Source organism: Macrobrachium rosenbergii, chromosome 27, assembly GCF_040412425.1.
Source record: "Macrobrachium rosenbergii isolate ZJJX-2024 chromosome 27, ASM4041242v1, whole genome shotgun sequence".
Taxonomy (NCBI): domain Eukaryota; kingdom Metazoa; phylum Arthropoda; class Malacostraca; order Decapoda; family Palaemonidae; genus Macrobrachium; species Macrobrachium rosenbergii.
In genome coordinates this window covers 23,189,509-23,217,008 of record NC_089767.1, presented here as the reverse complement: position 1 = coordinate 23,217,008, position 27,500 = coordinate 23,189,509, and the positions used below count along the sequence as shown (strand labels likewise).

Below are 27,500 nucleotides of genomic sequence, written 5' to 3'. Positions count from 1 at the left end.
ATAATAATTTTCAGAGTGAATTTTTTCACTTTTTTCACTTTATAACTGCTGCAAGAATACAGCTAGAAGTGAAATGTGGACGATAAATGTGAGAGAGAAAGAGCTAAGGCTGTTGAGATGAACTGTCTGCGTAGTTCATTTGGTATAAAAACACGTGAAAGGCTTAAACATGCACAGATCTGAAGAAGAATTGAAAAAGTATTTTGACAAAGTCTGGTCATGTGGTAAGAATGGAGAACTTTTGTGACTGGGAACTAATAGGAGAGAGAAGGAGAGGAAGGCACAGAACGCACTTCATAGTAAGAAAGAAGTATGGGAAAGAAACGGCCTCAGTGTGCAGGGAATTGGGTACAAGATAAAAGTGAATGACGCGGTTTGTATAAAGTTTTGACGGACTGTTAATGTGGTAGTTTTCTAAAAAAAAAAAAAAAAAAAAAAAAAGATTGGTCCACACGATACAGCAGTTAAAGCATAAATGTTGCATAATGTTATCTCTTCTTTTTTTTGAGAACAACATTGTCATGAGGGACACAGTATAATATATCCACGTAAATTATAACGTTTGTGAAGACAATAAGCTATAACTTAACTTCCTACGAAACGGATTTCTTTGTTTGTGAGTCGACTGCCTAACCGACAGTATTCGTGTGTTTCTCTTGTATCCAGAGAGAGAGAGAGAGAGAGAGAGAGAGAGAGAGAGAGAGAGAGAGAGAGTCAAGAGTCAAAATAGAAAATTAAATAAACAACTTACATGATAAATCTTACCATTCACAAAAATTGAAGAAAGACGCTGAGAAAAATGTCTCCACTGAACAACACAATACTTATTTTTACTTTCATGCAACGCCTCAGAGGGCCTAACGTATCTCCTCCTCTACCTTTCCTCTTGCTTGCGCGCAGGCATATCTCAATCAGGGACGCAGCAGGGCATCATAAAAGTTACTGGTGTTCGCCTGACATTAATCCAGCCTTAATCCAGCATCTTTTCATAATGCCTATCTTCCTTCACCTTAGGCCTATGCGGTTGACGTCAAGGGGGGGATCTCTCGTTCTTTCTTCTGACTGCTCTCTTGTCACAGAGATAAGCATTCTTAAGCAATTCCCTTTTTCATATTTCGATTTGGGTCGCGTTTCAGCGGTCAGGAATGTGGAGAAAATGTTTGTAATCTGTATATCATTGTGGGGACGAAATATCTTCATCATGTTCCCTTGAATTTCACAAATCTTGTTTACTGTTATTGTTTTCAGGCATGTCTTGTATTTTGAGAAACATTATACGGTTTTTGTGTCTTTCGCTGATGTGGCATATTTGCATTACTGCGCTTTCTGGGATCTGTGCTCTTTGAACTGCTTCCGAAATGGGAAGCAGTACCGATAAACAAGCGAACAAAATCTATAAGATCAAAATAAAACATCTAGCTCCTTTTATCCATGCTGCTATACTGTTTTATGGAAAGAAATCAAAATAAGTTACATCGGGTCACTGTTGACTAGATAGGATATATATATATATATATATATATATATATATATATATATATATATATATATAATATATATATATATAATCACATATATATACATAATTAACAATCACATACACAGTTGATCTGTGGATTAGTGCAATTACTATCTCCACTAGATACCATTCAGTTTGAATGAGGTCCTGTTAGTAATATATATATATATATTATAATATATATATATATATATATATATATATATATATATATATATATATATATATATATATATAAATATATATATAATATATATGTATATATATAAATATATATATATATATATATATATATATATATATATATAATTATTTATTTATTTTGATTACCTAAGGTAAACAAGGTTGGCTCTAGTCAGAACCTGTATGAGTGAATCATGATGAAAGCCAGTTAGCTTCGTCATAAAACCCCCAATATAGTAAGCAAGTGTTAAGGCACAGGGCTAACATCCTTATCCCCAAAATCCTATCTAATTAAGTACAGAGTAACCCCTTTTGAAGATAATACCTATACTGCATAAGAAAATATCTATATTTTCTATAACATATAACATGAAAATGTAGCTCACCTGAAGCAGGCGACCTCATTTTTGGTGCTTCAACACTCACGAATGATTAGAAGACGAAAACGATTGTTTAGAAATACCGAGAACTAAACTGTTTGTCATTATCGAAGACGATTTTCAGTTGGCGGTTCCCGAAGCACGTAAAGTTTGGTCAGGCTTCGAAAAAGACGGGGAAAATCTTTTCGATATTCGCAATGACAGATTTGTTTTCCTTTCCGAAGAGACACAACCTGAGAGAGAGAGAGAGAGAGTTCTCGCTCGCGTCCTCTCTCTCTCTCTCTCTCTCTCTCTCTCTCTCTAGTCTCACCATCAACTACTGTATTTTAATTTAAAAACTACGATGTGAAACAGTCCTCGCCCACGTCCTCTCTCTCTCTCTCTCTCTCTCTCTCTCTCTCTCTCTCTCTCTCTCTCTCTCTCTCTCTCTCTCTTTGAAGTCTCACCATCAACTACTGTATTTTTAGTTTGCAAGCAAGGCAGATGTGACACAGTCCTCTCTCTCTCTCTCTCTCTCTCTCTCTCTCTCTCTCTCTCTCTCTCTCTCTCTCTCTCTCTGAAGTCTCACCATCAACTACTGTATTTTAGTTTGCAAACTGAGTTGCGGCGGTTTACAAAATACGCTGTGATAAATCACCGATGTTTCTCCTTAATGACAAGTCCCGCCGTAACTGTTGGGCGGTTGCGTTTTCTTTTTTTTTTTCTTTTTTCATAACCATCTTCTCTTCTCCTTCATGTCATGCACGGAGGCCATTGTGAGAAGTACGGTCTGATCTCGTCAAGCATTTGGGGAGAGAGAGAAAAAGAAAGCCGGTGGCCTTCGGGTTTCTATAGACAGAAATGGTTACATGCTTGAATGTTTACCTTCAGGTTACGTACAGAGAGTTATGCTTTCGTTTCGCAGCGGTAATATTTACGTCCGCTCGTTTCCAGAAAAGTCACCTTCAAATATGGTTGGGAATTTTATATAACATGAATAAAATTTATCATTTCATTAATTCAAATATGGTTGAGAATTTTATATATGAATAAAATTTATCGTTTCATTAATTCAAATATGGTTGAGAATTTTATATAATTTGAATAAAATTTATCATTTCATTAATTCAAATACGGTTGAGAATTTTATATATGAATAAAATTTATCATTTCGTTAATTCAAATATGGTTGAGAATTGTATATAATCTGAATAAAATTTATCATTTCATTAATCCAAATATGGTTGAGAATTTTATACATGAGTAAAATTTATCGTTTCAGTAATTCAAATATAGTTGAGAATTTTATATAATCTGAATAAAATTTATCATTTCAGTAATTCAAATATGGTTGAGAATTTTATATATGAATAAAATTTATCATTTCATAATTCAAATATGGTTGAGAATTTTATATAATGTATGAATAAAATATATAATTTCAGTAATGGAATTGGTTATTAAATAAAAAAAAAAATATATCAACTTCATGCGAGAGAAATCATAGTATTCAAAAGCTTAAATTTCATGCACAATAAAAACAAGTAGAAACTGGCGCAATCGAGTTTTCCGTACAGCCGCTACAGCGTATAATCAAGGCCACCGAAAACAGATCTATCTTTCGGTGGACTCGGTGTAATGCTGCCAGATGCACGATTATGGCTAACTTTAACCCTAAATAAAATAAAAACTACTGAGGCTAGAGGGCTGCAATTTGGTTTGTTTGATGATTGGAGGGTGGATGATCAACATACCAATTTGCAGCCCTCTAGCCTCAGCAGTTTTTAAGATCTGAGGGCGGACAGGAAAAGTGCTGACAGAAAAAAGTGCGGACAGAAAAAGTGCGGACGGACAGACAAAGCCGGTACAATAGTTTTCTTTTACAGACAACTAAAAATGAGAAAAAACTGCTTAATGTGTAGAAGCAATCCAACTCTCGACCTCACAGCGAGAGAGCGCCGATTATCAGCTCTCGCCACCTTATTGGAAAACGAGCGCGACCGAACAATAATAATAAGTAAGTGGGAGATAACTGGCGGATTACTGCTGCCGTCTTACTTATCTCTCGTTATGTGAGCTCCTCGGTGTCAATCTTATTACCTTTTATCTTCTTTTATGGCGAGAACACAGGCGCGCTTTGTGTCATGTCGGATAAGACCTAATTGAGTGTGTGTGGCCAACCCCAACCCCAGCGATCGAAAACTTTTAGGACTCACCTTTATCTACGAATTTGAAGAGGAGGGGATGGTGGATCTTGTAAACAATGTTCCCACCTGACTTTTGTGAAACTCTGATTTCTTTATTATTTATTCAATGCATAATTGGTCCTGTTTGTTTATTTTTGTCTTAATGTACAAATGCAGTGACTAACAGACGGTCACGAGGAGTTTTAGTTTTCTGTAAAAGAAAACTATTGTGCCGGCTTTGTTTGTCCGTCCGCACTTTAATCTGTCCGCACTTTTTTTCTGTCCTCACTTTTTCCTGTCCTCACTTTTTCTGTCTGCTCTCAGATCTTAAAACTACTGAGGCTAGAGGGCTGCAAATTGGTAAGTTGATCATCTACCCTCCAATCGTCAAACATACCAAATTCAGCCCTCTAGCCTCAGTAGTTTGTATTTTATTTAAAGTTAAAGTTAGCCATAATCGTGCTTCTAGCAACGAAATAGGATAGGCCACCACATGGCCGTTGTTAAAGTTCCATCGGCCGCGGCTCATACAGCATTATACCGAGACCACCGAAAGATACAGATCTATTTTCGGCGGCCTTAATTAAACGCTGTAGCGGCTGTACAGAAAACTTGATTACTTTTTCCTTGTTTAGTAATGTACTTCATTTTTCGTAAATGATTCGTCGATTCGCGGGACATGAGAATTGCAAAGAATGCAGTCAAACCGATTTAATTTGATTTTTTTTTTTAATGAACGAGTACAGTGACCAACAGACGATCACGAGAAATTTTCAATAATTTACTACGTTTCTCAAACGTTCGTAGTTTAACGGAACATAAGATTTTTATTATTATTAAGATAGTTTAACCAGACCACTAAGCTGACTATCAGCTCTCATAGGGCTGACCCGAAGGATTAGGATGAAATACTAGGTCTAGGTCACAGGCCTAGAAATGGGACCAAATAGGTCATTCGCGTGATGATGAATGAATGAAAATGAAATTTAAAAGAAAAAAAAATGTATAATAAACATGCTTTTACACTGAAACACATGTACATAAGAGCTACAAAGCATGGCATATGTGACTAAGTCTTATAATTAATGCTGAAAATAATAATGTGATTCTTAAATAAACAGAGTGAACGAATAAATGTAATTAAATTGGAATTTTATGACTTTGTTCTTAATTAGTTCACGACGTCTGACGGGAGAGATAAAAATGTCATCATCAAATGTAGCAATTTGAGCTTTCAGTAAGTTTTATTTTTTTTACATCATATCTTGTGGGCATACACCTAAAAAAAAATTATATAAATTTGATCTAAAGTTGACAGAATAACCTAGAAATCAAACAGTACCTGTAGAAACTGGTTCAGCTGATAGCGAACCAAAAAAAAATAAATAAATAAAAATAAAAAAAATAAAAACTTGACGGGTTTCTTTGGCTGGGAGATGAAGACATAAAGATTGCACGAGTGTGATAAAATCTCAGGATTTACCTTTTATCAGTATGGAAAGGTCTTAGAGACGACCATAAACTCCATAATGCTGATAACGAGGCTGTGTTGTAAATGTTTCAGTTTATCTGTAACTTTTTACTTCGCGTAACTTTGATTTCTTCGTCATCACTAAAAAAGAAAGACGGTTACTTCTGTTGATTTCAATATTTATTTTCTTAAATACCCGGGGATACCAAGCTTACTGAAAGATATATAATACGTATCTTTATCAGTAAAATTTTTATAAGACTTCAGCTCCCCAATAAGACTTCAGCTCCCCGGGTGCACTGTAGGAGTTACTAAAGGTTCTTTGCTGCGTCTCTTCGGCCCCTATAGCTGCAACCCCTTTCATTCCTATTACTGTAACTCCGTTCGTATTCTCTTTCTTCCATCTTACTTTCCTCAACCCTCTCCTCACAATTGTTTCATAGCGCAACTGCTAGGTTTTCCTCCTGTTACACCTTTCAGACCTTTTACTTTCACTTTTCCTTTCAGCGCTGAATGACCTCATTGGTCCCAGCGCTTGGTCTTTGGCCTAAATTTTATATTCCATTCCAGTAAGGCTCCAGACAGCTATTTTTACATGAAAAACTATTTTGGGTTTTTCATGCAAAAATGGATAGGAAATGATAGGGCGCTAAAAGAACCTAAAAATATCAACCTATAACGTAACCTAGGGGTGTTTACTGGTTACAATTTTGCCGTATTAGCTACAGAGGCGGAGTGGAGGGCGGTATTGTCTTACCTTATAAGTTATAATTTGATTAATATTTTTTTATCATTTGCGCATAGTGTTTATGGGGTTCAAAATAACGAGAATGAAAAGCTCTTTTCAAAAATGTAGGTTACAGTTTCATATAGTGTATTGGCAACTTATAAAATAATACCTCTTTATCTTTCAACTTTCCTTCGTTTATCTTTATCAGTAGTTTTTTTTTTTATTATTTTTTTGGTTTGTGAGGGATGAAAATGAAAGAATATAAAGGTACAGTAGTAAAGATAGATATGTCAGTCCACTGACAGTTGTGAAATGTCGACATTGTAAAGAAAGTTGAGAGCCTTCAGTTGGGAGGTTGGGAAGAACAGCGATTGAAAATATATCTGCCGAATGTAAAACTGAATGTAATAATTGAAATCAACTATACGTCTTCAATCGTTACCTACGGCAAAATCGCAGAAATTTCAACATTAGTATGTAGCCTGTGGAAACGAGGACCTCGCTCTCTCTCTCTCTCTCTCTCTCTCTCAAAAGAAAAAGTCATTGGACATAAGAAAAGAGAGAAAAATGCGGAGAAAAGAAGAAAAGTACGGTAAACGACGAAGAAATCAATGAAACTCTTGCAAAGTGAAAATCGGAAGCAAGAAAAGAATTCCGAATCTTGGAAGCAGTAAGAGAGAAAACTCACTAAATACAGCAATCCTAGATTTACGAATTCCTGTGTTAACAGAAGAAAATTTTCCACGAACGCCTACAACCCAAAATATTTTCACGCTCTTCGAAATAATGCGTTTGAGATAACGACGTTGAATGCATTAATAAATAAAGGAATAAAGGAATAAAGGAATTCTAAATGCGACGATGAAAACAAATAAAAGATCTCAAGTCAATCGAGAGGAATATTTTCAAGAACTGAGCAACATTGTCTTCGTTAACTTTTGTAATGTTTAAATGAACAGGAAAAAGAGCAATGATTTCAATTTCAGCATCTTCTAATTGATTTTGAATATGATGCTGATTGTAACTTCGACGTATCTCAAGCTTCCTTTTGGGCGTCTTTTAAATCAAAACAGAATCCTAATAAGATTGCATCCTGCCCCGTGTAATATACATTTGTGAAGGAGAGAATGAATAATGTTTACCGCAAATTTTTTGACGAAATTGTCCAAAAATGTATTTCACGTTCAGCAAAAGGCATTCCATGGAACAAGTGGTGTCCTTCAGTATAATTCTTCTACTTTTGAAAAACAAAAAATAAGTAAAAACCCTTGATACTGAAGGTGCATAATATAATAATAATAATATTTACTTCTATATTACTATTGACCCATACGGTACTTTTAAAAATATAATAATTTTTATTCACCTGGGACTTTTGCACAGACTGTATTTTAATTACCAAAAGAAATTATTATATCCATTTATGTCCTTTTTTAGGTTCCGTTCACATTAAGCAGCATAATATTAGGCCCTGACATACATAAGCTTTGCTGCTTCATAAACTAAATCAGTCGACAACTGTAAGAATCTATCATCACTGTAAATAAAAAGGAACATAAAATAGAAAGAAAACTTTAAAAATCATTCCGGCTTCAGAGATAAAAATGACTTGTTTTTATGTCAGTCTTTGCAAGCACACAAATACATCACAGAAGCAATTTCTTGCTGGAGGCAGTTTTTAAAAATATAAAATAATGAATAAACAAAAATTTATTATAAATCTGCGGGTGCTGATACGGACGAAAGAATGGTCTGAAAATGTCATTTTTGGGTTGGTACTTCACAGGCCCCAAAATTTTTATACATGTGCACAGAAAAATGAGAGAGAGAGAGAGAGAGAGAGAGAGAGAGAGAGAGAGAGAGAGAGAGAGAGAGAGAGAGAGAGATTTACAATATTTTTGTGCTATAATTTCTGACTGATGAAAAAAAAATATGACTACTGCAACTTATGGTAGGCATGGACAGTTGATGTACTTAGAAAATGCAAAGCAAAATCCAACGAATTGCACATTTCTTAGTTGAATGTTTTTTCATGCTTTAAAGATTTGAAAGACTTCATTAAAAATGCTGAAAAAATATCGTTCTGTAATAATATGACTTCAAGGTTCTAAATAAGGATATATATATATAGCACGAAGAATCAAATTTATTTTCTGGAAAATATTCGAGCGCTGTAGCTTCTATTACCAAAAATGTCATTATCGGCACTTTCTTAAATCAGCACCACTGTAGCAAGGCCTTTAGTGGCTGCAAATGACTGACTGATTAATTGGTCGGTTTATTACACTGGCGTTACAATAGTAAAGGTCATAAGCACAAAATCTTGTGGCTACGAAAGCAGCAAGTGAGTCTGCTCCACTCTTTTATTGCTCACTTCACTTGCTTCTATTTCCTTATATATATATATATATATATATATATATATATATATATATATATATATATATATATATATATATATATATATATATATATATATATTTTATAAATTTTACCAAATTCAGATGACATAATCATGACGTAGGTCATTCTACTTCCGTTCATCTCCCTTTAATTATCATGATTATATTATTAGTTTATAACTCTAAACAATCTATTAATCACTCAAGAAACATCTAAAACAGGTCTTCCCTATCTACCGGTCGAATGAGATTTATTCTCTAACTTTTATTGATAATCTACAATAAATAATTTCCTCTCTAAAAGTTCCTGTAATTTTCTCGGTTTCAGAATCATCTTAATTACGCTTCGCTGTTTCTAAATATTCTCCCCTCACGTACAATTTACCGCATCTACGCTTCCTTACCATAGTTATCATCATTATCATCTTGTCCCCCACCCCCGCACTTTTCTCTCTCTCTTTCCCTCTCTCTCCCTCTCCCTCTCTCTCTCTCTCTCTTCCCCAAAGCCACAACATTAATGACTTTACCACACTCTTGATCGCTTAATAGCCATCTTCACTTAAAATAGAATCCAAGTGATTAACGTAGATAATGATAACTAAACGAAGCTTCCACCCTCCAATTCAACTTATCTTTCAGAACCCTTAAGTGGCGGCCTTCGCCTACGGTCGATAGTCAGGCAGTAACTATCGGAAAATCGACTCTAATTGCAGTTTACGCTGCAATTATCTTCTTGCGAACGAGTGGTCCAAACTGCTATCATTTCTGCCGCGTGCTGGAAGGGTCAAATTCACGTCTCAACTCTTTGGTGGATGAGCCTAAGGACAGGGTTTGAAAAGGACGTTCCCTCAGGGGGAAGGGGTAGGGGGCAGGGGTGGGAAGGGGAAGAAAAGAAGGAAGGTATAGTATAGAGAAGGGGCTTTCCTCTCCCCCTTCCCCGCCCATGGAGGAGGGAGTCTCTCTCTTCAGGATCTTTCTCTGCCTCACTTATCGACAGCTGTTCATCAGATTCCGAATTCTTAGAGAGTATATTCTTTCTTCCGAATCTCTCTCTCTCTCTCTCTCTCTCTCTCTCTCTCTCTCTCTCTCTCTCTCTCCCTTTTGAATGGAACCACTTCAGGAGTCATCACCGGTGGCTGTCCTCTTGTGTAACCTTACAAAACCGATCCTAAACAAGATCCGGTAATGACGATGCGCTGAGGACCATATCATCATCGCCATCATCATCATCATCATCATTATTCTGAACAATGACCTGGTAGGGGGGAGGGAGGGAGGGGAGAGGGACCTCCGGAACACCCACTAACAGCCACCAGCCCCTTTTTGGACTCTTCAAGTCTGAGATTTCCATGCACCTGGAACGGTAACTGGAAGCTGGAATTTCGGTAACTGGAATCTGGAGTTTTGGAAGGACGTCAAGAAAATGGGACGTTTTAGATTCCTTTCCAATCTCATCTGGAAGGTGTGAATGAAGGGGGCGATGAGAATTTCGCCGGCATCATTAAAATCTACCTCTTTTCACGGAACGGGAAGAATGCACCTGGAAGAGTATGGCGCCAAGAGACAAACGTTATCTGCGGCTCGTAATAACGAAGGATTTCATCCTTGATTTGCATTTTCCCCTCAGCCGTGCTATCAGTTTAATTTGGAAGGAGAGACGATATAAAGCATGAAAAATAAGAGGAATTTATTTCTGGTGATGGAAATTCATTTCTCGCTATAATGTGGTTCGGATTCCACAATGAGCTGTAGGTCCCGTTGCTAGGTAACCAATTGGTTCTTAGCCACGTAAAATAAATCTAATCCTTCGGGCCAGCCCTAGGAGAGCTGTTAATCAGCTCAGTGGTCTGGTTAAACTAAGGTATACTTAACTTTTCATCTGCATATGTAACTTAATAAAAATGCATCGAATTTGTTGAAAATATTCGCGTAAATAGGTTCGGTTTCAGTAATAAACGCCAAAATTACCGTACGATTAAAATTTTTTTTATCCAAAAATGACAGTTAAAAACCATAGAGATCTCCCATAATTTAACTAGGGACTTCATAGAATTATCTAAGCAAAGACTTGCTCACAATAAAAAGTAAAGTCTTGTCAGTCATATCAGCAGAATTGCAATGCTGAATTTTGAAAGCACGATAAAAAAAAAATTATTAAAATAAGGACTGAAATCATTATTGTTTTATTTCAGTGGATCGGACAGAAATCGAAAATGCCTGTAGGTATAATGTCAAAACAGATTTAATATCAAAGCATTAACACCGAATGCCTGCAACGCCTACTTGAGAAGACGAAAAAGCATTTACACCCCATGAGCAGGATTTCAGAGAATGTTCCAATTACTAGACTCGAACAGAAGCCACGACTGTCAAAATATTTTGGCTGAACAGGAGGTTATCAGCAAAATCGAAATAATATACAGAACAGGATAAACTGCTGCTTGAAGAAATCCAGAGATGGAAAAGGAGAAACGACGTTAAAACCATGAAACGTAATATCTCCTAAATATTTGTATTTGAATATTCCCAAAGCACCGTCTTTTATGAAATGAACACTTTTTTGCAATTAGCTGAATGACAGTTTTACGGTAAACGCTTTTTCGTTCCTCTCAAGTAGATTTTGCAGACATTCGGTATTAATTCTTTGGTATTAAATTTATTTTGACATTATTCCTAAAGGCATTTCCTATTTCAATCCGTTGCATTGAAATACTACAATAATGATTGCATTCCTTATTTTAATATTACGAAAATTTCATTCGTTTTTCCCTATTTTCCTGTTTTCCTAATTACGCAAGTATTCAAAATAACATTTTGTGATCATTAAACTTTACCCATCTACTCCCATTTTCACACGACAAACTTACGTATACAAACACGCACACACACACACACAAATTTATCTTTATTTTAATAGCACGAAAATTTAATTAGTTTTCCCTGTTTCCCTAAATACGCAAATATTCAAAATAACATTTTGTGATCATTAAATTTTACCCACTTACTTCCATTTTCACACGAAAAACTTACGTATACACACGCGCGCGCGCGGGCACACACACATTTTTATCTTTATTTTAATATTACGAAAATTAGATGAGTTTTTCTTATTTCCCTAAATACGCAAATATTCAAATAAAAAAATGATAAATAACATTTTATGGTCACTAAATTTTACCCATCCACTCGACGAACTTACGTCCACACGCGTACACGCGCGCACGCAAATTTCGAAATTGCCTGATCCGAACCATTTGCGCGCTTCCGGCTAATCACAAGTCGGGGCGACGTAACCCTGACCTCCGCTTTCGGTCACGCCAAGAAGACAGAGATCGATCACTCAATCGGCGGAGCCTTTCGCCCAAAAGCGGCTCTCTCGACGTCCCTCTCAATAATTATTAGAGAGAGAGAGAGAGAGAGAGAGAGAGAGAGAGGACTCTCTCAATAATTATCACACTCAGCTGCTATGATATAGAGAGAGAGAGAGAGAGAGAGAGAGAGAGAGGACTCTCTCAATAATTATCACACTCAGCTGCTATGATATCAAGAGAGAGAGAGAGAGGACTCTCTCAATAATTATCACACTCAGCTGCTAGATATCAAGAGAGAGAGAGAGAGAGAGAGAGAGAGAGAGAGAGTGACGTACCTCTCAATAATTATTAGAGAGAGAGAGAGAGAGAGAGAGAGAGAGAGAGAGAGGACTCTCTCAATAATTATCACACTCAGCTGCTATGATATCAAGAGAGAGAGAGAGAGAGAGAGAGAGAGAGAGAGAGAGAGAGAGAGAGAGACCTACCTCTCAATAATTATTACCCTCAGCTGCAATGGTATCTAGAGAGAGAGAGAGAGAGAGAGAGAGAGAGAGAGAGAGAGAGAGAGCGTGCGTGATTTTAGGAGTGTCATGGGAGAGGGGACGTGAGGGGTCAGGTTGGGGGAAATAGATGAGGGGAAAAATGGGAGATAATGAGAGTGCGGGGAATAGAGGGGAAGCATTCAGTAAGAGAGAGAGAGAGAGAGAGAGAGAGAGAGAGAGAGAGAGAGAGAGAGAGAGAGAGAGAGATTGTAAGAAATATAAACCATGTAATGTGAAAAGCATTTATATATTAAGCATTCAGAGAGAGAGAGAGAGAGAGAGAGAGAGAGAGAGAGAGAGAGAGAGAGAGAGAGATAAACCACGAAATGTGAGAAGCATTTATTTATTAAGCGTTCAGAGAGAGAGAGAGAGAGAGAGAGAGAGAGAGAGAGAGAGAGAGAGAGAGAGAGAGAGAGAGAGAGAGAGAGAGAGATTGTGCGAAATATAAAGTGTAATGTGAGAAGCATTTATAAAGCATTGAGAGAGAGAGAGAGAGAGAGAGAGAGAGAGAATATGTGGGAAGCATTTATTAATGAAGTTTTATTCTTTATTCATTTCCCTACTCATTCCATTCTAAGATACATGCATGGATACCTGTATTTAATAACCTGAACATTATTTTCACTCTAATTTTTTTCTGTAATCACGGAACCGGAAGAAGATTCGATCCTTACTAAAAATATAATATAAAATAAGAGTTAAAATAACGTTTTAAACTCTAAGAAAATATTCTACAATTATAACTTCCACGAAGAAATTATTGCAAGATATACCTTATTCATGTAGAGTTTAAACTACGACCTTAACAATCAGAGCAAGAAAATGTTAAAAAAAGAAAGAAAAATTACAAATATAAATAAAAACTAGCAACTGATCATTTCCAAAGTTTTTTTATGCTTTTGTGAGTGATTACTGGAAAAATTCAGTTCCGTTTCTTTCAGTAAATCGTAATGCCTGCAACTTCATACTTCAAAAAAAAATGCGCAGTAATACGCATGCGTTAATGAACGTTTCTAATACATTATTACTTATATTAATCTAACTATTATCTTTAACAAATTATCAGAGCCAGCATAAGACATTATGACGAATTTTAAACACTATCACTGAATCATTTTTCAACATTTTGGACACCCATCCTACTTTATCTCTCTCTCTCTCTCTCTCTCTCTCTCTCTCTCTCTCTCTCTCTCTCTCTCAACATTTTGAACACCCATCCTACTTTCTCTCTCTCTCTCTCTCTCTCTCTCTCTCTCTCTCTCTCTCTCTCTCTCTCTCTCAAAATTTGGACACCCATCCTACTCTCTCTCTCTCTCTCTCTCTCTCTCTCTCTCTCTCTCTCTCTCTCTCTCTCTCAACATTTTGGACACCCATCCTACTCTCTCTCTCTTTCTCTCTCTCAACATTTTGTACACCCATCCTACTCTCTCTCTCTCTCTCTCTCTCTCTCTCTCTCTCTCTCTCAACATTTTGTACACCATCTCTCTCTCTCTCTCTCTCTCTCTCTCTCTCTCTCTCTCTCTCTCTCTCTCTCAGGATGCAAGTAAAAAGGTTTCCGTCTCCATCCCTCTGGTAGACAAAACACACCGGAAGTCCTCCTTAACTTGCTTCTTGCTGAGTGCCTCCCGAGGAGGAGAAGAAGGATAGCGGAGGAGGAGGAGGAGGAAGAGGAGGAGGACCGAGGAAGAGGGTGGAGGAGGCGTTCAATGACAGTTGAGGATCAGATGGATAAGGAGGAAAGGGCAGATGGACGAGAAAAGACCGGAGACCATCGGGGAAGAACGTCGGGGGAAATAATTTAGTATTAAATTGCAGGAAAGAGTCCCCGAAGGGTCTTTTATGCATTTTGCGTTTGAGAAAATAATAAAGTGGAATTTTCAAAGGTAAAGAACCGCAAGAGGCGGTTCTATGGCCGAATGATTCAGTGGAGAGACAGTGGTATTAAAAAGGGGAATTTTAGGCATTTGCAATCAGCTATGTCTTTGTATTTTTACTCTTCTTGGCTTGGGTTAAAGACATTCACTGGGATACAGGTCCCGGGGTCCCATGGTGGTATATTTTCAGAAATGTTTGCAAATTTTGTTGCTGATTTTCATTTTTTATTCATTATAATATTCCTTCGATCAAGACGAACGTTGGTAGTCATTGTACCGGAGGAGATTCATTATCTTCATAATTCCAGAAGTGACCAATTCTATTGATATTTTCCATTTTCAATTTCTTATAATATTTCTTTGGACAAGAACAACTCTGAAAATTATTGTACCCCGAGAGAGGATTCATTATCTCCATAATTCCAGAAGTGACCTTTCCATTTTCCCGTTCTTCTGGAAGACCCAGTTTTCCAGCGAGCCCTTCTCCTCCTCCTCCTCCTCCTCCTCCTCCTCCTCCTCCTCCTCCTCCTCCTCCTCCTCCTCCTCCTTCTTCTTCTTCTTCTTCTCCTTCCACAGCGTAATTTCCAGTCGAGAGAAAAAGCTCATCGTGGAGATTAATGCACTGAGGCAAAACCTCCTTCTCCGCCCTCATAACCTCACTTAGAGGACCTCGACCTGTCCCTAATGGCTTTGGTTTCCTGAAGAGTATAATGCTCTCCGCAAAGACAATGGCCCCTTCCCTCCAGAGGTCGCCCACAAAGGGACTTCAGCCTGGAATCGTCGGCACTTGAGGGTGACTGGATGATACATAATAACATGTGCCCCCGGCCAGACAAATCCTTTCAAACACGGAGGTCCTTCCACCAGCCAGGTCCTTTTCCAACTTTACTCTTTGAGAAAAGGAATTTTTAGAGGCTGAGATATTTCTATTGATCAGCGCCATCATAATGGGAGGGAAGAAAGGGAAAATGATGACTGGTGAGGTGGAGGGAAGGGGAGGGGGAGGGGGAATTGAAGCTAAAGGCGTAAGAGAAAACGAGGGAGAGACAGGAAACCGATGGAAGTGGAACGTAAGCGATTGTTAAGTGGAGTGATGGTAATCTATAAGTAACTTGTTTTTGTGTAATACAATAGAATATTCCTATTACAAGGCGAAATGTTAATAGGCCTGCAAACGACAAGATATTATTTTTCCTAAAATAAGAAGGAGAGCAAATAACGCGTTCCATAGAAATACTTTCAATATGAATAATGTCATGTTACAATTATAAGAAAGTTTTCATAGAGAGAGAGAGAGAGAGAGAGAGAGAGAGAGAGAGAGAGAAATGTTCTAACGACGTAGTACAAGATGCTGGGTAATATCAGAAACCAACCATACCATTTTGTTAGGCCTAGACTATGAATTATGCAATGCACAGATTTCAAGTTCGCTTTCCTATCACGTATCTTCATTAACGAAATTGCAAGTCCGCGTTCCTGTTATGCATCTTCTACAACGAAATGACCTTTACCCAACTTCAGAAAGTCAAAAGAAAGTCGAAGAGGAAAGTAATGGTTACGAAAGTACGAAAATCTTCCGGTAGCACTCACCTCCCAAGCGAGTCCCGGATCCTTGGCGTTAGCGGTCCACTTCCCCAAAAAAGGGCCGTAGCGCGTCCCCCTCGCGATGACTTGTTTGGACCACACGCCCACGCCCACGCCAGTGCTAGACGGCCGCACCTCCAGCTCCAGAGGCACGGCAGAGAGCTGCTGAGTAATGAACCGCTCAGCAGCAGCGCTGAGCTCGGCAGCGGCACCTGCCGAATTCATGTTGAGATCGTGGCCTTCGGAGGTACTGGTGGGCGTAGGTGGGGTTCTGTGTGGGCGCGGCGGCGGCGAGGTGAGATGGGCGTGGGGTGACGAGAGGTGTCCCTGAGAGTCTCTCGGAGAGGAATGGGAATCCCGAGGGGATGAAAGCGGTCCCCTCGGCGAGGACACAGATCTCCCCTCGGAGTCAATCTCACTCAGATCGCAGAGGTCACGGAATGAGCGGTCACTCCCCTCTCCAGGGACTGGCGTCAAAAGAGAGGAAAAAATAGGTTTTTATTAGAAAAAGGCAAAAAAATTGTTAAAACCTGTTTTTTTTTTCTTCACAAAGTAAGAGGAAAGAGTTACATATTAGTGACAGTTACAATAATGATTACTACAAAACCAGCAATAATAAGAAAAGGCAAAAAATGGTTCAAATCTATGTTTTTTCTCCTCACAAAGTAAGAGTATAGTGTTACACATTAATGACAAGCATAATAGTGATTACTACAAAACCAGCAATCTTAATCAGAAAAATGCAAAAAACATAACGTTAAAATCTGTTTTTCTTCATAAAGTATTGTGTTAAACATTAGTGACAGGTGCAATAACGATTACTACGACACCAGCAATAATAATTAGAAAAAGGCAAAACACATAATGTTTAAATCTATGATTTCTTCACAAAGTGAAACGTCCCCTACAATTTAGTATTTTTTTTTAAGGAGAGGTAAAGGGGGGAGGATAATCAGTCAGCCGTAATAACAACAGAAAGCCTGACATTTCACTGATCAGATAGTTAATTAAAGCAATACAAATAAATAAATAAATAAATCTAAAATCTAAAAGCTAAAATCTTCACTTGCCGGATTATAGGGGTGAGTCATAACTCCATACAACAGTGAAATCTTCCCTATTATTTAGGAGTATTTTTTTTTTAAGGAGAGAGGGAAGCGTTGGGGGGGGGGCGGCGAAGGATAATCAAACAGTCTTAATGACAACAGAAAGCCTGACATTTCACCTATCAGATACAGTTATTGAAAGGAAATACAAATAAATATTTAAACAAATCTAAAATCTCCACTTGCCGGATTATAGGGGTGAGTCACGACGCCGCACAACAGTGAAACGTCCCCTATAATTTAGCTGTAGATTTTTTAAGGGAGAGAGAGAGGGGGGGGGGTTAAAAAAAAAAGAGGTGTCCGGAGAAGGACGAAAATTATCTAGCATTGTGATCCTCATCTCCCTTTTGTCATCCTCCCGTTTAGAGAAGACTTCCGTCTGAATGGGGCGGAGGGAAAATGGTAAACGCGTGGAAATCCCAAACCCGTAATCTGCGATCTCGGATTTCAAGTCTCATTGATTGCACGGACACGAGCGGCAATTAGGACATTCATCGCGGACACTTTGTCCCCTTCCTCCAACCCCCCTCTCCCCTCGCCCCCTTCCCCGACGCCAACTGCTCATTACGAATCCAACGACAATTAACACCTCATTAGGAATCGTATCTCGGCTGTCAGCTTTTGAGGCTGGGCCGGAAGAAAGGATTTACAAAGCACACGTGGTTATGAGTGAGGAGCATAGAATGAATGGGATGTTATCATCAACGACTGATGTTGCAAAGAGCAACATTAGAGATTGCTTGTTGTTTACAGTTACACTTCAGTATCTGTGTGTGTATATATATATACTGTATATACATATATATACTGTGTATATATATATATTATATATATATTACTTCCAACTAACAGACGTTTTCTCCAACGAGAAATTATCAATGAACGTTTTTTGTAATTAATTCTATGAGATAACGTTTTAAGCGTCATGGCTTTATCACTTTTACATCGCAACGTAAAAATCATAGGTACAAAATATAATTTAAATTCTCTCTCTCTCTCTCTCTCTCTCTCTCTCTCTCTCTCTCTCTCTCTCTCTCTCTATTTATTCCCTTGCCAATAAAACGAGAAAAACGTTGAAAGTTGAAAATAGAGTCAACATAATGACAAACTCGGCCTCTGACATTTTTTCTTATCAGTTGGTTCACTCTTATCTGTAACTGTGATATAAAATAACCATTTCATCTTTAATAGAACTCTCTCTCTCTCTCTCTCTCTCTCTCTCTCTCTCTCTCTCTCTCTCTCTCTCTCTCCACTAACAAAATACTGTAGTGGTAAAATCCTCCAGTTTTATCTTTTAAATTCAGTCCTGATTACGAGACAGTTACAAAGGATCACTGGGTCAGGCAAGGCTATTGAATACAATAATAATGTTTGTTTTCGGTGAATGTCTGTGTAGTTAATTTATTCCTTAAATATCGCGGCTTCAAAAGATGACGCCTTTCAAGTGGAAGATGGCCTTACACCACTTCCTTATTCCAGTCACTTTCCTCCTGGAAAGATACTGGAATGAGGAACTCTGGTACTTCATATCAAGGTCCTTACTTCATATAGTTTGTCAACTGGACAACTCGAAGTAGCCAACCGTACCTCGACAGCATTTCACACTATCCACTCGGCATTATAGCATTTAAGAACACTGCAGTTTAAACCAAATTTCTTATTTGAACATATATCTGAATTCTAAACAAACTTTGATTGCTAGACCTTCCATTCACTAAATTTCGAAGCAACAACACTCAGTTGTCTCTGTGACTTGAAATTTACATTATGGAGGCTCCACTTTCAGTGTTTACCAGCAGAATCAAATAATCAAAGATTATTTGAATCTTTTAGCCATTCCAGGCTTTTATCTTCATAAAAAGTTGCTCTTATCTGAATACTAATCCCTTAGAACTGTTTTTCCAATTGTTCCTCGAGTCTTGTAATCTTTCTGTATTACTGTTATTATTCCTTTAACCGACATCCATCCATACACTTCAGTTATGGAATTAAAAGTGTGTAAAACTTACAACTATTATCACTTCAAAGTACAAAAATATTTGTCTAAATTTGCTGACTTGGTAATTATCAGCCTCGACATTTGCAACCATTATTTTTCTTTACAGGTTCTTGTTAGTTTTAAAATACAAAGTAAATATACAGTACTGCAATTTTTTTTATGTAAAAATCCATTCACGTTCATGCAACACACATAAACACACAAGAGATTACTACAATAAAAACTTCTCCCTCACAAAAACTAAGGATTTTCCTCTCATCACAATATCTCACAGCCCAAGCAACTCCATCTATTTGAGAGAGAGAGAGAGAGAGAGAGAGAGAGAGAGAGAGAGAGAGAGAGAGAGAGCTTTTCTCCGATTCACTTTATTCGGTTTTTGTTTTCCCTCACAGCTCGTCCGCCACCACCCAACCAACCAACCTTTCTTTCTTTCTTTTTTCTACTTTTCTTCTCTTCTATTTGTTTTTATGTGACTGCTTAATTGATGACGAAAGAGGTCGCAGGCTCAGGCATTGTGTTTTTTGAGGTTTGTCGCCCGCTAGGTGTTGAGGCCCATTGTGTACGCCCCATTGTTTACAACTTCGGAAGGCAGAGAGGCAGATGGGGGCTTCGGGGCTCCGAGAGAGTCCTCTGGGGATGGAATGATCGAGGCAAGCGGAGCCGTAGGTATACCAAGGACGTCGTAAGATGGGGGATGTGTTGATAGTCATGAGATGGGGGATGTGATTCCAGGAAGATCAAAAGTCCTCCACAGGCGGGTGATGTTATTCCAGGAGGATCAAAAGTCCTCTTCCAGGCGGATGATGTGATTCCAGGAGGATCAAAAGTCATCTTTCAGGCGGGTGATGTGATTCCAGGAAGATCAACAATCCTCCTCAGGCGGGTGATGTGATTCCAGGAGGATCAAAAGTCCTCTTCACGCGGGTGATGTGATTCCAGGAAGATCAAAAGTGCTCCTCACTCGGGTGATGTGATTCCAGGAAGTTACAAAATCCTCATCAGGCGGGTGATGTGATTCCAGGAGGATCAAAAGTTCCACTCAGGCGGGTGATGTGATTCCAGGAGGATCAAAGGTCCTCCTCAGGCCGATGATGCGATTCCAGGAGGATCAAAAGTCCTCCTCAGGCGGGTGATGTGATTCCAGGAGGATCAAAAGTCCTCCCCAGGCGGGTGATGTGCTTCCAGGAGGATCAGAAGTCCTAATCAGGCAGATGATGTGATTCCAGGAGGATCAAAAGTCCTAATCAGTTATTACTGCTAAAGGATGACGGATATAATGGATGCTTGCAGGTTAATCATTCAGACTATTGATTTTTCCAGGAATCTTCCAGAAACTGGAACTGAATTACTGGAATTCATTACATTCATCGACAAAAGAGATGAGTTACATCTTATATTTCATGGTCTAAGTTGCACGCAGTGTTATAATGCAAAGCGCTAAAATGACAGTGATGCTACAGGAGAGAGAGAGAGAGAGAGAGAGAGAGAGAGAGAGAGAGAGAGAGAGAGAGAGAGAGAGAGAGAAAATTGCAAGACGATAATTTACCGTGAAGGAAAACCATTAATGCTTATATCACCGACAACTGGATAACGTGGCCTCCTAACGAAAAACTTCTTCGTTCAAGATACATTTAAAATTTAGTAGGTGTAGACATTCAGAATAATGCAGGTAATTATTATTATTATTATTATTATTATTATTATTATTATTATTATTATTATTATTAGTTGTTGTTGTTGTAACGTCAATTAATTATAAATTATTTTATCTTTGAGGTGACATTTCTAGCCAACATTTCAGCCAACAGGAGTTTAAATTACTTATTATTATTATTATTATTATTATTATTATTATTATTATTATTATTATTATTAAGTTGTACCGTCACTTAATTATAAATTATTTGATCTTTAATTTGAAGTGACATTTCCAGCCAATGGAAAATTTATTATTATTATTATTATTATTATTATTATTATTATTATTATTATTATTATTATTATTATTATTATTATTATTATTATTTGATGTTGTTGCAAAGTCAATTAATGATAAATTATTTGATCTTTAAAATGAAGTGATATTTCCAACCAATGGAAAATTTTTAACAAGAAGGCAATTAAATACTAAAATCTGGAATAACATCTCATTAAATTAATCTTAAAATTGACAGATAAATGTTTTTACTATTCCCAAAAAAATTGCAAATAGGGGCATGGAGGAAAATAGAGTTCATGAACGCATTCATCTCAAATGATTATCACCAACTGTTGTTTATAGTTACACTCTAGTATCTATATCAATATATATATATATATATATATATATATATATATATATATATATATATATATATATATATATATATATATATATATATATATATATATATATATATATACTGTGTATATATATATATATATATGTATATATATATATATATATATATATATATATATATATATATATATATATATATATATATATATATATATATATATATATATATATATATATATATGTTGTTTACAGTTACAATAAGTATGTATATTTTTATATATTTATGTATATAATTCAAGGTTTTTAGAATTTAAAGAAGTCTTTCCCCTCTCTCTCTCTCTCTCTCTCTCTCTCTCTCTCTCTCTCTCTCTCTCTCTCTTTTATTTGCGTACTTAAACAAGTAAAAAATGCGCCGAAGTTTCTTCGGCGCAATCGACTTTTCTGTACAGCGTATAATCAAGGCCACCTCCGAAAAGAGATCTATCTTTCGGTGGTCTCGGTATAATGTTGTATGAGCCGCTGCCCATGAAACTTTAACTACGGCCCGGTGGTGGCCTGTCCTATATCGTTGCCAGACGCACGATTATGGCTAACTTTAACCTTAAATAAAATAAAAACTACAGAGGCTAGAGGGCTGCAATTTGGTATGCCTGATGACTGGAGGGTAGATGATATACATACTAATTTGCAGCCCTCTAACCTCAGTAGTTTTTAAGATCTGAGGGCGGACAGTAAAAGTGCGGACAGAAAATGCGGACGGACAGACAAAGCCGGCACAATAGTGTCTATTACAGAAAACTAAAAATTGACCGATAATTTTTTTATTTTTCTTCAGAATGGCATACATGGGCACAGATGGAGAAAAAAATAGCGTTATCTCAAACAATTACCATAAATTTATTAGCCATTTAAGGCTTTAGAGATTTCAAGATGCCTTTCTCTTTCCATCTTCTCTTATTTGCGTATTTAGCCTCATTCTTCCTCGTGCTTGTTTACTGGAACCCGCGGGGTATTTGCCCAAGCGTGCCCCATCCACTTTCTGCCTTCAGCATGTCTTTTTTTTTTTTCCTTTATTTTTATTTTTTATTTTGTTTAATTTTTCTTTTTTTTTTGCAAATCTTCCTCCTTTCATTTTAAATACAACATCTCTTATTTTAAATACCACGTTATCATCAATATATTAATATTGTAAGCATGTACTTTCCACGCTAAATTTTCACCTTATTCATCAGAGAGAGAGAGAGAGAGAGAGAGAGAGAGAGAGAGAGAGAGAGAGTGAGTTTCAAACAACCTTTTATTAACATACAGGATTAGCAGACAGTGATGCCCAAAAGACCGAGAGAGTACATGCGAGAGAGAGAGAGAGAGAGAGAGAGAGAGAGAGAGAGAGAGAGAGAGAGAGAGAGAGGCAGGCTAGGGACATAGGATGGTCCCCCAAAGCAAACAACCGCAGACACCCAAGGTCTAAAGGAACGCCTGGTCGAACGTGCTCTATAAGTTCTTTCTGTTGACTCTAATGACCAACATCAACAGACACGCATACACACACACACACAGATACCCCCCATCTAGTCAACGCATCTCTCTCTCTCTCTCTCTCTCTCTCTCTCTCTCTCTCTCATGCAAGCACTCTCTGCTAAACCAGGTATATCTATAAATGGATATTTGAATCTCTCTCTCTCTCTCTCTCTCTCTCTCTCTCTCTCTCTCTCTCTCTGCTAAACCAGGTATATCAGGTATATCTATAAATGGATCTCTCTCTCTCTCTCTCTCTCTCTCTCTCTCTCTCTCTCTCTCTCGAGCGTGCACTATTTGCTTAACTAGGCATATCTATAAATGGATATTTGAGTCTCTCTCTCTCTCTCTCTCTCTCTCTCTCTCTCTCTCTCTCTCTCTCTCTCTCTCTCATGCAAGCACTCTCTGCTAAACCAGGTATATCAGGTATATCTATAAATGGATATTTGAATCTCTCTCTCTCTCTCTCTCTCTCTCTCTCTCTCTCTGCTAATCCAGGTATATCAGGTATATCTATAAATGGATATTTGAATATCTCTCTCTTTTCGGGAGGTCACTATCTGCTAACACACTGGTACATCTATTAGTGGTTATTTGAATCTCTCTCTCTCTCTCTCTCTCTCTCTCTCTCTCTGTTACGCAACTACCTTCCAACACAACCCCTTAACAACAAATAAACAATTGAACGCATACACACACGAAGATGCGCACGCGCAAACGTGCATCAGCGACGTAACACCTCGCGATGGGTATTCTCTCGTACTGAACGCCATTTCATATTAAAAATAGGAGGGGGACGGGGAGGGGAGGGGGAGGGGGATATTGAGGTAGAGATCGACGCATATGACAACGAGCTTCAAATGACGAGTATTAAAGCTGCCTTCGTGGTCATGAAGAGGAAGAAGAGGAGGAGGAGGAGGAGGAGGAGGAAAAGGAGGAGGAAAAGGAGGAAAAGGAGGAACAGGAGGAGGAGGAGGAGGTCCTCCTTCTTCAGGACAAGTCGTCGGAGGACGCCGTTTGATGAAGGAGAACAGAAGAAGCCGCTGTCCGCTAAGAATAAGTTACAAATTATGCGTTGTCAGTCGTGGGACATTACAAGATGAGGGTCCCGTACCCACCCCCTACCCCTTGGGACTCCTACCCCACGACCCCACGGTCCCTGATGCCGTCCGTGATCTGTCCTGACTCTCCTAACCGCCCGGCCCCCATAACCCCATCCTTCTCTTCCCCCCGCCCCCCCAACCTCCACAACATTTCACACTCCATCCACAATTAACCTCTGGCTAATCTTTATTCTCCTGAATTAATTGTACAATGTAGCCAACTGGTAACTTTTTTTTTTTTTGCTTTTTCCTCGCTTGTCTTTCCGAGCATTTATGGAATAACGGAAATGGCAGTGTGAGAGAAATTTAAATAAGTGTTTAAAAGACATTTTGCATCGCTTTCTAGTAATAATAATTCATTATGCATATTTTTTTCTATTGTTATTTTCCTTCTAAACATGACAAAAAGGATATTCACACATAAACACACACACACACACTATATTTATATATATATATATATATATATATATATATATATATATATATATATATATATATATATATATATATATATATATATATTTTTTTTCTACATGTTTATATATTCATGTATATATATATATATATATATATATATATATATATATATATATATATACATATATATATACATATATATATATATATATATATTTATATATACATATATATATATACATATATATATATATATATATATATATATATATATATATATATATATGTATATGTATATGCATGTACTAGATATATATTTATGTGCGTGTGTGTTACAAAAGATATTTCAAAACAGACTACAAAAGTGGGAGCTACGCAACGCCATGTAACGAGTGTGATAGATCTTACGTGAGAGAATGTGGAAGACGTCCTCTACAGGACAAACTGACTGTAAATTAGGCCATACTTCTCGAAAAATAAAGGTTCCCGTAATATGTCACCCAAACGCTTTTGAGGGAAACAAACTATAATTTAGACACAGAGCAATTGAGGCAATAATAATAATAATAATAATAATAATAATTCATCTTAATAGTCATGGCAAACTGCTTCTGTATCGAATTTGCTAGTTGTCGAGGTTACGACGTTACATTTAATAATAATAATAATAATAATAATAATAATAATAATAATAATAATAATAATAATAATTCATCTTAGAGTCATGGCAAACTGCTTCTGTATCGAATTTGCTAGTTGTCGAGGTTACGACGTTACACTAATAATAATAATAATAATAATAATAATAATAATAATAATAATAATAATAATAATAATAATAATAATAATAAATCTTTTCTGAAGCCAAAGGCAACATACCGAATAACGATATGCTAAATAATACCGGAGAATCATGCGCTTGTATCAGGCTTCACAAAATGATTTAAACCCACCAGCAACATCGTCCCTTTTACCCTTAAGATCAAAAGATAATTCGGCCCAACAGGTAATGGAAATCACTTAAGACTCATAATTGCTTTTCGTATCTCTTGGTGGAGGGTCTCAGTCAACAGTCAATATATTCATAGACATTTCTGATGCCGTTTAAGAAGACTGTGGACTAGAATCTGATTATATTCTTGATGCTTGGCTCTGAGTTGTTTTGGGGCTGATGGAAAAGAATTTGTTATCGTTACTTCCTTTGTATTGTATAGAGTATTCACACATGCTTACATACATGTATGTATGTATGTGCGGTTAAATGAGTGTGAGTATATATATATATATATACAGTATATATATATATATATATATATATATATATATATATATATATATATATATTTATATATAAATTATATATGTACATAAACATATATGTATATATATAACTATATATATATTAATATATATATATATATATATATATATATATATATATATATATATATATATATATATATATAATATAACTCACACTCATTCACTCACACATATACACACATACACAACACACAATTTTCATATATATAAGCGTGTGTGTTGTGTATGTATATGTGCGTGTGAGTGAGTAAGTGTGAGTGTCAGAGTGTGTGTGTGTGGATATGGATCAATTTGTAGAAAAACATTATACTGAACAAAGCAATATTCATGAATGTATATAATGTCCCAGGAGCGAGCGAGAGAGAGAGAGAGAGAGAGAGAGAGAGAGAGAGAGAGAGAGAGAGAGAGAGAGAGAGAGAGAGAGAGAGAGACAGAGAGAGAGAGAGATATGAGGAGTGGTGTAACTACGTTTCAGTTGCCAAGTCTTCTCTCTCTCTCTCTCTCTCTCTCTCTCTCTCTCTCTCTCTCTCTCTCTCCATCGTTCTTCCACTAGCCATTTTTGCAAGCGGGGCTTTATAAATTCAATTCCACAGCCCACGTTAAACAGGAAACGTCACCGGCTGCTTATCTCTCTGCTAATTCACGCAGGTGACCCTTTCTTTAACTTACGTGCGTTTATCTTCTCTCTCTTTATTTGCTCCATCGGCTCATTGTCGAGTTCTCTCTCTCTCTCTCTCTCTCTCTCTCTCTCTCTCTCTCTCTCTCATTAAAGAGAGTTGTGGGTTGTTGGAACTTTGGCCCGAAGATCCAGAGTTTGCCCTTTCTGTCTGTCTGTTTGTCTGTCTACTCGAGAGTCTTTGAGGAACCAGAGATCATTAAAAGAGAAGAAGGATTCTCAATATTAGAAATGATCTCTCGGTGATCACACTTCCAATAAGCTCTCTAGATCAGTGGTTCTCAAATTCGTTGTTATCGTTACCCCCGGGGGCAGCGGTGTAATAGATCACCATTACCCCTACCCCATTCCTCTTCAGTTATGTGAAGTTATGATATAAAGGAAATAAAAATACTGGAATGCTTAATTTCTGATGCATTTTATAAGCAAGAAATTAATTTTAATTTAACTCAAGTCTTCAGAAATAAAGAATTTAAATTTTAGACATTTCTCCTTTGACAAGAAATTAAAATTAAAGCATTGTACCTTTCATTACAAATTGGAATTGAAGCATTGTTTCTGTGGTAATTAATGGAAAATAAAGACATTATTACTGCATTATTAATGGGAAACATGGAATTGTTTGTCCTTTACTAAAATATTACTTTTAGAAAGTGCCTCTTTATATACCCCACGGGAAACGGCCTCATTATCCCCACGGGGGTAATTACCCCCAATTTGAGAACCACTGTTCTAGATGCTTCAAGTACTTGCCACGTGAACCAGGGATTGATCAATAGGCCTATTCGAGTTCATATGGAGCTGGAATTCTTTTTTATCACAGTCCCCTACATGATTTGGCTCCTGCATGGCTTCGACAAAGGGGAAAGAGTGACTCATTCGCAACACCTACTATTTAACGTGAAATCAGTACATC

General features: G+C 37.2%; 1 protein-coding gene across 2 annotated transcripts in view; it reads right to left on the bottom strand.

Annotated features, from left to right (window-relative positions):
• LOC136853496 (transcription factor hamlet-like) overlaps positions 1-27,500 on the bottom strand; it is a 94,680-nt gene that overhangs the window by 50,428 nt on the left and 16,752 nt on the right. For both annotated transcript variants that reach the window (XM_067129149.1, XM_067129150.1), the window contains exon 3: positions 16,168-16,628. In XM_067129149.1, the coding sequence (XP_066985250.1) occupies positions 16,168-16,628 (461 nt within the window). The remainder of the gene's footprint in view (positions 1-16,167; positions 16,629-27,500) is intronic.